This window comes from Pundamilia nyererei, unplaced genomic scaffold (assembly GCF_000239375.1).
Source record: "Pundamilia nyererei isolate P.nyererei 1_Seehausen unplaced genomic scaffold, PunNye1.0 scaffold00040, whole genome shotgun sequence".
In the NCBI taxonomy this organism is placed as follows: Eukaryota; Metazoa; Chordata; class Actinopteri; order Cichliformes; family Cichlidae; genus Pundamilia; species Pundamilia nyererei.
The window spans coordinates 1,073,574-1,086,531 of NW_005187441.1; the positions used below are offsets into that span (position 1 = coordinate 1,073,574).

Below are 12,958 nucleotides of genomic sequence, written 5' to 3' on the forward strand. Positions count from 1 at the left end.
ACCAATTTTGTGTAGCGCAGCTAAAGTAGAAAAGCAAAAAGATGAACACAAACCCCGCCTTTTTCCCCACAATACAAATATACACATTATTGTGCTGCCTCCCCCTCACCCCAACCTGTCATGGCAGATGGTTTTGCCAGAGGTTACTTCCTGTTAATAGGGTGTTTTTCCTTCCCACTTTCACCAACTGCTTGTTCATAGAGAGTTATCTGATATTTGGAGTGTTCTTTGTTTTATTGTAGGATCTTTATCTTACAGTAAAGCACCTTGAGGTGCTGCTGTTGTGATTTGGTGCTGTATAATGGAGCAAGCGCAGCAATCAATACTGAAATACTCCAGGCTGGAATCCAATCAAGTCATTAGGAGTAGGTGGAGCCAGTGCCAAGTTCCTATACCTGATTTCTGGTGAAGAGACAAGCGCAGCAGTGCTGTCTTGTTTTGTGAAAACTTCTAATGGAGCTGGGGTTTGTGTTCGGCTTTTTGCTTTTCTTCTTAGCTGGAAACTTCTGCTTCGCTACACAAAATTGGTTAAACGTCAGCACCGATGACACTTTTAGCCAAATCCCAAAAGAACAAGTGACAACAAGCTCGCAGCTGCCAAGATCACTGCAGACAGCCGGACGTCACTCGAGCGAGATGGAACAAAAGGATCCGGCCGGCTTTCCTGTCAGCTACCGGGTCAGGAGCCACCAGCTCAGGAAGCAAAAACCTTCCCAGCTGGAGCAGGGGGAGACCGTCCAAACTCAAGAGTTGTCACAATTGCAGGAACAAGACCCAGATCTAAATCTAGCAGTCAAGCAGAAATCAAAGGTAGTGTAAAAAAAAAAAATTATTATTTTTGGACAACTACAAAGCAATTATTGAATTCTCTGAACTATATAATCCATTCGGATGATATTCCAGGTTCCAGTGAAGTTTGAGGAGCAGGTTCCTGTGCCAGCTGACAGTGTGGTGGTGCACTGTGGCGAAGTAAAGGTCACCATTGAGGTCAAGCGAAACTTCCTAGGTAATGGCTGCCCATTATTTGTTTAAATTGATCGAATTTGCAGGTTTTTGTTTTTTTTTTTTTTTATCCGCAGTGGCACCGGCACAGGTCCACTTAACATACCTTCTGCTCTGATGTCTAAAAAGGAAAGGTTTAGATTAGAGGCCCAAATTGGAAAATTGAATGGAACAGTGAAGATGGGATACTCACTGCTGATTACTGCAAATGGCACAGACAATGGTCTCGGTGATCAATATTACGTTTCCTCTTATTTCTTCACTCTGTGAAGGGGCATTCGGCTTGTCTGTCGGGTGCTCGAATGCTGATTTTACAGCAGTGCATTAAGAAACTTTTCTGTTTGTCCTGTGGCTGAACCTCCACTCCTCGTGAGTGTTATTGACTGGAGAAGAATAAAATGGCCTCAGGTAATGGTCTCGATTTAAGCTGTGCCTTCTCCGCTTTGTTCTTAGGAAACGGTCAGTTGATCCGTCCGAGTGATCTGACCTTAGGAGACTGCACTGCGGTAGACACTGAGAAACTCGTCCTGGGGTTTCAAACAGAGCTGGAGGGCTGCGGCAGCACAGCGACGGTGTGTGGCGCTCTGTTTTCTCAGGCCTATTTACTATTGTGCATTTCACTTCACTCTTAACTGTTTAATACTTTCTTCAGATGACTGAAGAAGCCATCATCTACACATTTACTCTGATGTACTCTCCGACTCCGATTAGCAACACTTTCATTTTAAAGACCAACCCTGTTGAAGTGGTAATTCAGTGCCACTACAAAAGGTAACGCCTTGTGGTTTACCCCCCATGCTCGTTAGAGATTCATTCTGAATGTCTGTAAAAGGATAAATGTAATCCATGTGATGTCAGAAGCTATGAGTCTTTGAAGCTATGAGTTCAGCATTTTGCCTTCTCTCTGTTGCTGGAGGGGATGGATGGATGGATAGGAGAGACCAAACCTAAGGCAGCTATGCCCAAGTGCCATTTTTTTTTCTCTAAATATTCAGTTTAATTCATTTTTATTTATATAGCAGCAAATGACAACACCAAGATGCTTTATATTGTCAGGTAAAGACCCTACAGTAATGGAGAGAAAACCTCAACAATTAGGCAACCCTCTATGAGCAAGCACTTTGCTACAGTAGGAAGGAAAAACTCCCTTTTACCAGGAAGTAACCTCCAGAAGTACTAGCTTTAAGGAAGGGCAGCCATCTGTTGCAACCAGTTCGGGGTGACGGGAAAGAGGCAGGAATTGTATTATATTCAATAAAAGTTGTACCACATGATTGAAACATAAAGATTTATCTTTTTCAACTGACATTTATGCAATCATTAGACCTTTTGTACCAAGAGGAATTCACCCTCCTTTCTCATTACTTTCACTTCCCTGAGCCTGATGGTCGTCGAAATTTCCTAGAGTATACAAATCTAGCTGTTAGCACAGGTTGTACAGAGTTACCTCCAGGGCTTATGAATCTGTAGCGCCCTGTCAGTATTACCATCTATAGGAGTCAGGATGCATGATGTCTCACACCAGTAACAGAGAACTGTAGCTTAAACTGGTTTAAAGTTCATCCTACAGTATATAGTACTAAAAATGCCCCTAAAGTCCTAAACTCGCCTTGGTGAGCCATGCACAAACCCCTTTTTATAGGTATGTTTACCTCCAGATGTTTAACTCCTATCTTTCTGTCCGTGGCGTGAATATTCTTCATCCTTGATGGGGCTCTCTCGAGTGAAACGCCCCTCCTTCCTGTAATTGTCTTCACAGGAGGCATTACGTAAACAGCGATGCCTTGAGACCCACCTCGAAGCCGTTTGCGTCCCTCATGCAAGTGGAACAGCGGCTGCACTTCTCCCTGCATCTCATGACAGGTGAGGGCAGGTCAGAAATGACAAACTTGGAGCTTATGTTCTGAGGGGAAGAAAAACTTTTGATGTGCACCAGCCGGTCTGGCTAATTTCCCCGGCGACAGGCGTAATTGCAATCACTCGAGGCCTCGCGGTCTTCGTCGCGACTGTTAAAGATGCTAAACACCGGCTTGATAAACAGGAGTGAAACTTTTGCATGGTGATGAGCTGAAATTACATGCCTCGTAGGTCGCAGCTGACCTGACGGGGTCACTCGCACAATGGAGTGATCAATATACTGCTGATTGTGTGTTTTCTAATTAATTCTAAGCTATGCGCTGCAGACAGGCACCGCACCACACTGGTGTTCATCATCGTCATCATATGAGCAGAACCGTACTCCAGCTCTGATTTACTTACTATAAACCTGTCTGGACTGGATGCAGTTATAAAGGAAATTATGAAAGTTTTAAACTAGTTTTTAAAGGCACAGACCTCATCTGTGTTTCCTACTCGGGTTAGTGATTCATTTATTGTCCTCTTTAAAGTATTTTTCTCTTACTGTTCCAGTACCGATATCCTACTGTCTGCTGAAACAGTGCCACACTCTCTCCCACGGGCATCATTTGAGTTTCATCTAATCGGATTGATGGCCCCAGCATTACACTCATACTTTTTTCCTCTGTATTTGATTAGAGGACTGGCAGTCGCAGAGGCCTTCCAGCGTTTATTTCCTGAATGACGTGATGCACATTGAGGCAGCAATCCTCAGGGGTAACCACGTACCTCTGAGGGTCTACGTGGACAGCTGCGTGGCCACTGCGAACCCAGATCCATACTCACAACCCAGATACAGCCTCATTAACAACCACGGGTGAGAAGCTGTGGATCGTCTGTGGAATACTGTACCTTAAAGTGACACTAAATGCGTCACTGCCTGTCTTTGTTTCAAAGAGTCCACTAGACATAATAATCAAGATTTACTGTTAGGGTTACAGTTGTGTAACAAATGGTGCATATAATCAGCAGACTTATGCATGTAAAACTCACACCTGTTCTTTTTCCAAACATGAGATGTTTAACTGACACTAAGCTGACGGGATCCAAGTCTTACTTCATGCCGAGGAACCACGAGGATAAACTCCACTTCCAGCTGAAGGCCTTCAGGTTCCACCAAGATGACAGGAAGACTGTAAGTAGTATGAAGATGTTTATGCAGTTTTGAAACTACTGATCACGTATCCTGAAGCTACTATAGAGAGGTGCGATTTGCAGCACCTGAGGTGTTAGTTTAACCACTTTACTTTTTTCTTCTTGCCTTCTGTTAGTTTTTATATATAGCAAGCCGACACCTAATATATGTGTTTTGAAAGTGTTGTTTCAAGGCTACAGTATCCTCAGAAGCTTTGTGTGGAAATGGAGGAAATGAATGCCCTTTGTGGTAACCATTGATAACCATTTTATAGGTTTAGGATCCCTGCCATAAATATGAGCCAGCATCAACTCCAGAAAACCTTTTCTTGTGTGCCTTTTACGTCAGCGTTGGATCGTAACATTACATTAACTTTGATCAGTTTGCCATTTAGAAACCGTTACCTCCCAAATGCAGCAAGCCACTTTGAATCCATAAGAGCCTAAAAACTTTGCTATTGATGTGCTAATGCGAAACGGGCTAACGTTGTTTGTGAAAACACCGGGCTGTGGAGGACAAAGAGTGCCAAAATTAAAAGGTTATAAAGAAATTATTCGTTATGAAATGCGCCACAGTGACATCAAAAGGAATTGGAGGGAAGCTTAAATGAATTATGTTTCGTATTTATTTGTATTTGCTTTAATTTTAAGCATTTTAAAATCAAATTTTCATTTTATTTTCCCGTCTCTTCCTTTTTGTATCTTTAGAATTTTCCATTTATATTTAAATAATTACTGTTTTATTTTGTTAGACAGGAAATGCAATAGGAAGTAATTATAATTATATTATATTTAATTGTTTTGAAGGTTTATTTCAGAATTCTCGTTCCCTACATTTCTTCCTTCTACATTTCTCATGTGCTTCTGTATACACGGGCTCTTCTGGGGGAACAATGAGGTATTCCCAAGTAATTCTAGAGATATAATCTGTCCAGCAGGTCCTGGGTCTGCCACGGGGCCTGATCCCAGGGTTACAAACTCAAAATGCCTCATCTGGGTAGTTTCCAGATGCCTGAACTTTTTTGAACTAGCTCCTTTTTGATATGGAGAAGTATAAACTCTACCCTAATCTCCTCCTGAATGACAAAACTCATCAAATGTCTAAAGGAGAGACCTGACCACCTTTTAGAACAAGTTTATTTCTGCAATTTGTATCCATAGTCTCCTTCTTTTGGTTACTACCCAGATCCCGTTATCATAAGTGAAGGTAGGAATGTACAGTAGCTTGCAAAAGTATTCGGCCCCCTTGAACTTTTCCACATTTTGTCACATTACAGCCACAAACACGAATCAATTTTATTGGAATTCCACGTGAAAGACCAACACAAAGTGGTGTACAGAAGTGGAACGAAAATCATGACTCCAAACTTTTTTTTTCTTTTTTTTTTCTTTTTTTTACACAAATAACTGCAAAGTGGGGTGTGCGTAATTATTCAGCTCCCTGAGTCAATACTTTGTAGAACCACCTTGTGCTGCAATTACAGCTGCCAGTCCTTTAGGGTGTGTCTCTACCAGCTTTGCACATCTACAGACTGAAATCTTTGCCCATTCTTTGCAAAACAGCTCCAGCTCAGTCAGATTAGATGAACAGCAGTTTTCAGATCTTGCCACAGATCCTCGATTGGATTTAGATCTGGACTTTGACTGGGCCATTCTAACCATGGATATGTTTTGTTTTAAACCATGCCATTGTTGCCCTGGCTTTATGTTTAGGGTCGTTGTCCTGCTGGAAGGTGAAGCTCCGCCCCAGTCTCAAGTCTTTTGCAGACTCAAAGAGGTTTTCTTCCAAGATTGCCCTGTATTTAGCTCCATCCATCTTCCCATCAACTCTGACCAGCTTCCCTGTCCCTGCTGAAGAGAAGCCCCCCCCCCAAGAGCATGATGCTGCCACCACCATATTTGACAGTGGGGATGGTGTGTTCAGAGTGATGTGCAGTGTTAGTTTTCCACACATAGCGTTTTGCATTTTGGCCAAAAAGTTCCATGTTGGTCTCGTCTGACCAGAGCACCTTCTTCCACATGTTTGCTGTGTCCCCCACATGGCTTGTGGCAAACTGCAAACGGGACTTCTTATGGTTTTCTGTTAACAATGGCTTTCTTCTTGCCACTCTTCCATAAAGGCCAACTTTGTCCAGTGCACGACTAATAGTTGTCCTATGGACAGATTCCCCCACCTGAGCTGTAGATCTCTGCAGCTCGTCCAGAGTCACCATGGGCCTCTTGGCTGCATTTCTGATCAGCGCTCTCCTTGTTCGGCCTGTGAGTTTAGGTGGACGGCCTTGTCTTGGTAGGTTTACACTTGTGCCATACTCCTTCCATTTCTGAATGATCGCTTGAACAGTGCTCCGTGGGATGTTCAAGGCTTGGGAAATCTTTTTGCAGCCTAAGCCTGCTTTAAATTTCTCAATAACTTTATGACTTCATGGTGTTGCTCCCAATATTCTCTTAGACAACCTCTGAGGCTGTCACAGAGCAGCTGTATTTGTACTGACATTAGATTACACACAGGTGCACTCTATGTAGTCATTAGCACTCATCAGGCAACGTCTATGGGCAACTGACTGCACTCAGACCAAAGGGGGCTGAATAATTACGCACACTCCACTTTGCAGTTATTTGTAAAAAATGTTTGTAATCATGTATGATTTTCATTCCACTTCTCACGTGTGCACCACTTTGTGTTAGTCTTTAACGTGGAATTCCAATAAAATTGATTCATGTTTGTGGCTGTAATGTGACAAAATGTGGAAAAGTTCAAGGGGGCCGAATACTTTTGCAAGCTACTGTATATTGCCCACGAGTACTGAAGTAAATAAATCACTAAATTGTGTGATTAAAGGGTTTTTGTTTAATTTCTTGGTCCATTTAATGGCATATTTGTTTTGAGTCAAATAGTTTTTTTTTTTTGTGGGTTTTTTTTTGTTTTGTTTTGTTTTTTTTAAATTATGGCAGTTTTGGCTCTCCGTACCTGTCAGGATTACTGATGCAGTTTGTCATATTTTGCACAGCAATAGCACATCCATTCTGAACACTAATACATTTCCATGTCGTTTAACTTTCTCATAGCTCTACATCACATGTCAGCTGAAAGCAACGCCAGTCTCTGCACCCGTCGACTCGGAGCACAAAGCCTGCTCATTCCTGTCTGAAGCTAAGAGGTCAGTTTACACAAAGATTGCTCTACTGTACAGGTGTTTGCCTTCAGATTCGTTGCCATGGCTCTAATGCTAATGCAAAGCTTTGCTGCGCTTCCTCCTAACAATGCATTTTCGGCTCTGGACAGATGGGTGGCATCAGGTGGAGACAATAAGGTGTGTAGCTGCTGTGAGACCAGCTGTGGCACGCAGAGATGGAAAAGAAGCCTTGCAGCAAATGATGGTACAGTTTGCAGAAGCGACGCTACATGACAACCTGGGACAGGTCCTGAACATGTGATGCCGGCCCAGTGGGGGGGAAATTATGCTATTCTAACCACTTTTATTATGAAAAGCATTTGCATATGCAGAATCTGTTGATTTAATTTTGGCAAACATTATTTTAAAAAGGTGTTTTTTGTTAAGGGGCTGTGACTAGCTGATACGAGGCTGTCTAAAATGCCATAAAAGTAGCAAACATACATATTTTAGAAGTACTTTTTTGTATTTAGTTTAAATGCATTCATTTGGAGTATAATGCAATCAGCCACAAACCTACACAAGCAGAGGTTCCACCCGTGTTTAGACGAGCTTGCTTGCACTCATTTGGCACACATGCCATTTATGTGGTGGATTGATTTTGAGTTAATCCCTTTAATTGTCCAACCAATCAGTCGTGTCGGGAATGGTTTACTCAGCTGGCTAAATGCACTAAGAAGATTGTTGTTTCCCTTCCAGCCCATATTGGATTTGCTTATTTTTATGCAGCTCTGCGGTGGGAGGGGACGGCTGCTCTTGGCCCCATCCTGCTGGAGGAGAACGTTCTGGAAGAGGGGTCGACTGAGCCGCTTGAGCTTCCTCCAGAACCAGTTTCTCTGCAGCAGACACAAGAAGTCACTCGAGCTGGTTAGACACCCACAAAACAACTCAAGGGGTTTTAAAAAACACTCTGACTTGACTTTGTTCCCACTCCCTTGGGTTTTCTCTCAACTGCTAATAGAAGTGGTAATATTTGTCTTCTGTCCTCATCCTCCCTTTTTCAGCCTTGTTTTCAGCAGTAGCCCTGCTGTGTGGAGTCTGGATGGCGCTTGCTGTGGTGTTAGTTTTCACCAGCACTGTGATTTGCAGCAGCCCTCGCAAACCCACTGGATACTCTGTTTGCACCTGATTTAAGAAAATAAAGCATTCATACCCATGCCTCGATCTTTGTTTTCCTCCCTTTGAGTATAGATCAAGGACCAGAGGTCTATTTAACCAAAGTTCATTATGCAATGGATATAAATTCCAAATTCGAACATGGGGGTTATCAAGGTTCTCCACAGCTGAACTTTTGGTGGCATCCACAGTGATGCTTGCATGCTTAGGTACTCTTGTGGTTAAGGGGCTGTGCTGGAGTGGCCAGCCTTGCGAGAAAATGACTTGGCCATAAAATGTGACTGTTAACACAACATGTTTTATATTACTCTATCAATCAGTATCCTTTAATACCAGGCAGGGTCTTACATTGAGCCTGCTTCAAGGTGTGAACACATTACTGTATGTGATTCAGAGTTTTCATATGGCGCAGGGCGGGTGTGGCCACTGCCCGACCTTTATTGTAAATCCAATATGATTTTGAACAAACTAGAATGTAAAAGCGCACCAAAGGAAAAGTACTCGAGGTATAAAATGAGCCTGGGTGCAGACTCTTTTTGCTAAATTCATGCATGGATGATTTGGTTGGTTTATTTATATATATATATATATATTTTTTCCTCCAAGCTTGTCCAGCCGCTGCCCTGTTCTCTGGGAGCTAATTTAATACACGCCATTACTACCAAGCTGCCATGCAATTCACTTGAGCTGCTTGAGATTTTTCCATCTTTGTAATAATCCACATCTAAAACAAAGAGAACTCCGGAGGGGGGAAAAAATGGTAAAAGTAGCTGCACTGACAACACACTGCGAGGTAAAATAAAAAGTACCATTCCAGGAACAATAGTCATATTTTCAGACTCGGGCCATTTTCATGTTTTTTGTTTTGTGTGTGTGTGTGTGTCCCCTTTAATTCACCCCCCTCCAGCTTTCTGCCAGTGGTGGAGTATTCATGAAATGGGGCTCATCATGAACTGTTGCTCACAAGCCCGGGAAGACGAATAGACATAATTAAAAAGCCCATAAAGGCGAGAGCAGGGGCTTTTATTACAGTAATATGTGAAGGCCTTGGTTTAATGGGGTGTTTGTTCCTATGTGCAGGGCTGACGGCTGTGCTAGTTTACTGCCAGAGCGATGCTGACCGCCCCCACCCTCCCCATCTCCAGCACACCAGTGGCTAATAAAAAGCCATACCTAACGATGCACCAGCAGGACGCATGACAGCGACAAGCATGCACACTCTGAGGCACAGTGATGGACACTAACACACTAGACACGAACCTCTTTCTGCAAAAAGCTAGAGAACAAAGAGGCGAGAACAGGAAACCAGTGGCCACATGTTCCAACAGAATGGCTTACTTTTGCAATCTGAGGACGCACAATTGGCTTTGCATTCACTGGTAAACATATTTGCCTTTTTCATAATGGAAATAGCAACTAATACTTTTGCCCATTTGGAGGGAATGTGAAAAGTGAGATTGACATTTTCTTAGCAGCTCGCATCCAGAAGACACATTAGCTTTATTTTAATATTCACTCTACTTTTTAGTCTCTGCCAGCGTGAGAGAAAAATACTCTTCTTTAAGTCATAAATGCTGATTGCATTCTGTTGTTTAGTCCATTTAGAGCTAGACTAAACTTAAACCACGGGTGCTGAAATAAGCTAAAACACTTTGTAGAGTTGGGTTTGTCTCTACTTAAAGTCTCAGGTACAGGCATAGATTTTGGATGTATGTGAAATGTAATCTGAGCCTACATATTCACTGTTAAATCTAAACTTTTATTCTTAAATGCGTTCATTTTGGACTTTGATAACAGAATTGTGTTTTTAAAGAATTTCCTTCTGAGCTGAACCACCTCTTTTTCTTTTTTTAAAAACAACACTGTGTGCTTAAAGTTTTTTTAGGACTGCAGACACAACAGATTTGCACCTGGAATTTCTATTGAGCCTTACTGGTGTGATACATGTGGAATGTAGCTTGGCCTCAAAAAGCAAGGCATTGCAATCACCAGCCACCTTATTAGTCAGAGAGTGCAAATCAGAATTGCCTTAATTCTTTTGTGGTATAGACTGAGCAAGGTGATGGAAACATTTTTCAGAGATTTGGGTCACATCAACAAGATTGCATCACACAGCTGCTTCAGATTGGTTGCCTTCATATCGATGATGAGAATCTCCCGTTCCACCACAGCCCAGAGGTTCTCTGTTGGATTGAGATCTGGTGACTGTGGAGGCCAGTTAAGTACAGCCAACTCATGAAACCAATTTGAGATGTGACCTTTGTGACACGGTGTGTTAGTCTGTTGCTATCATTAGATGGGCACTCTGTGGACATAGACATGGTCAGCAACAGTTCTCAGGTAGGCTGTGGTGATTAAATGTATCCCCACACCATTATACCACCAGCAGCCTGATCCATTTATATGAGGCAGGACGGATTCAGAGTGTTTATGCCAAATTCTGTCTCTACCAGAAGCAGAACTCCAGACTCATTAGACCAGGGAATTATTTCTTTCCTCTCTCTTCCCCAATTTGATCTTCAGTTCAAACTTCAGAAGATCGCCTTGACCACGTCAACATACCTAAATGCATTGAGCTGGTGCCGTGTGATTGGCTGATCACATATCAATGGTTAGTTAGTGCCTAACGTGTGTGTGAACGAGTGTGTGCAGCTTCACAGACGCTGGATTGTGATTTTAATGTTATCTTTGTACTATTTTTAGTTGAATCTAAAGTTTAAATAAAGTTAAAGTCAACACACCGCAAAGTAACAGGTGGAGCTGAGCCTCCCGTTCGCAGGTGGCAAATAAAACTGAACCCTAGCTACATCCACGCTTCTAATATAAACTGAAGTCATTTGATGCTTTATTTTCATTCTGGTAAATCGGCACATCTACCACGTTTCATTTAGCCGGCATGGGGCTCTTTTCTCCATTACAATCTAAATTCCACATGCGGGCTGAAAAGACAAGTGTGTTTTTTACAAACTCACCCCAAAAAAACAAGCCTGCAGCTTTTGGAGGAGTCAACAGAGTGTAAAACGTGTTAATGTGTTGTTATGGCCACATCAGATCATCATCATCATCATCATACTGAAGATGGTTGCCCACCCACAGATGTCTAACGGTTATAGAGGCACGGACTCAAGTTGACAAGCACAATGGTTGAGAGTCCTGAATCAGCTGTTTTTCCCCAACAGGATGTGTGACCCTAAGGGCACAAGTGCACACACACCCACTCACACACACACACACACACTCAGAGCACACGGCCACTTTTACTCTCATGTACACACACATACACGCGGGCCATCAAAAGTAATGGTGTGTGTCCAGTGGCAGGCAGGGAGAGTCCTCTCATGTCTGGCAGCCATAACGATATTATTGCTGTAGATGGAGCGTGCTGGGGAATATTGTTCCACACCATTGGTATGCTGCAGACGTCCTCTCATAGCACACATTGGTGGTGATGACAGAAGTTGGTATTAACACCAGACCTGTTGGTTGATGGTTTTGACAAGAAACCACAGCGTGCTGATTCCTCCTTGAGACAAGAAAACTGCTGTTATTTTCAACAGGAGCTGTGATGGTGTTGTTTTTTTTTTCATTTAACAAAGACAGACACAGGGGACCATTATCAAAGAGATTGTGATGTGTTATTACACTCAGCTTTTGAAATTCAAGGCAGACGACTCTATCATTTACTAGATCCTATCTGACCTAAAATATTCGCTCCTTTTTTTGAATGCAGATAAATATCAAAGGCTGTTTAATTTAATCCATGAATACTCATTGTGTTATTATATTCCTCTCATACAGATTGCACCGTTTACAGCCAGCCATGGTGTGGAGAGCGTGCGTGCACTCAAACATGCACGCCACCTCTGTCCAGACCCATGATTAACCCTCTTAATTAAGAGTGAAAAAAACTTCTAAACGAAGGAAATGGATTTAATTAGCCTGATCTTAGCCCGGGAACGTGTGCACACCCTAAGACACACATACACAAGTACCGGCGTGCACACACACAAAACAATTAAGCCTCTTTTATCCAGGCTAATGGCTTCAGTGACTCAGAGCCTTTCTTATTAAGACTATCAATAATATGCTGATTACATGCATCCACCGGACTCCTTTATCGGGGCACAAAGGGACAAGTGTGCGTCTCTGAGGTTTCAGGGGTGTGGCGGTCTGTCTGTGCGACCTTATCTACTGAAATAGACATTTGGATTGTTTGGCTGGAGAAGCAAAAAGGGTTTTCGGTTTGCCGTGCCTTTATTTTCTGCCGTTTATCTTATCAAAGAGGCCACGTGTGTCTTTCACACTGAGGAAATGCCTATGAAGTTAGCTGAGGGCATTATGGAGGCAAGATAATAGACTGAGAAGTGATGGTGGCTGGAGGGGTGTAGCTCTGTCTACTTGTCAGACTGCATGCCACCAGCCCCTGCTTCCTTTCAGTCCAATAAGTTCCTGCCTGCCTGTAAACCTGCTGGTCTGTCATTGTCTGTAGTTTGTCCATTTTCTGATTTTATCCAGATCTTGTACACACACACACACATATATATATACATATATATAAACACCCAGCACGCCCCTGCGGGCGGTTTATCCTTCAAGCTCGGGTCCTCTACCAGAGGCCTGGGAGCTTGAGGGTCCTG

General features: G+C 42.8%; 1 protein-coding gene across 2 annotated transcripts; it reads left to right on the forward strand.

Moving 5' to 3' along the window:
• Nucleotides 1-374: 374 nt before the first annotated feature.
• LOC102209453 (zona pellucida sperm-binding protein 3-like) lies at nt 375-8,369 on the forward strand. 2 transcript variants are annotated; one of them, XM_005730905.1, is made up of 10 exons: nt 375-810; nt 904-1,006; nt 1,456-1,574; nt 1,655-1,773; nt 2,762-2,865; nt 3,538-3,715; nt 3,916-4,033; nt 7,099-7,190; nt 7,316-7,410; nt 7,905-8,369. In XM_005730905.1, the coding sequence occupies exons 1-10, from the start codon at nt 454-456 to the stop codon at nt 8,075-8,077; spliced, it is 1,458 nt and encodes a 485-aa protein (XP_005730962.1). In that variant the 5' UTR covers nt 375-453; the 3' UTR covers nt 8,078-8,369. The 2 variants fall into 2 exon arrangements, with proteins under 2 accessions (XP_005730962.1, XP_005730963.1); XM_005730906.1 differs by having other exon boundaries at nt 7,935-8,369.
• Nucleotides 8,370-12,958: the final 4,589 nt, after the last annotated feature.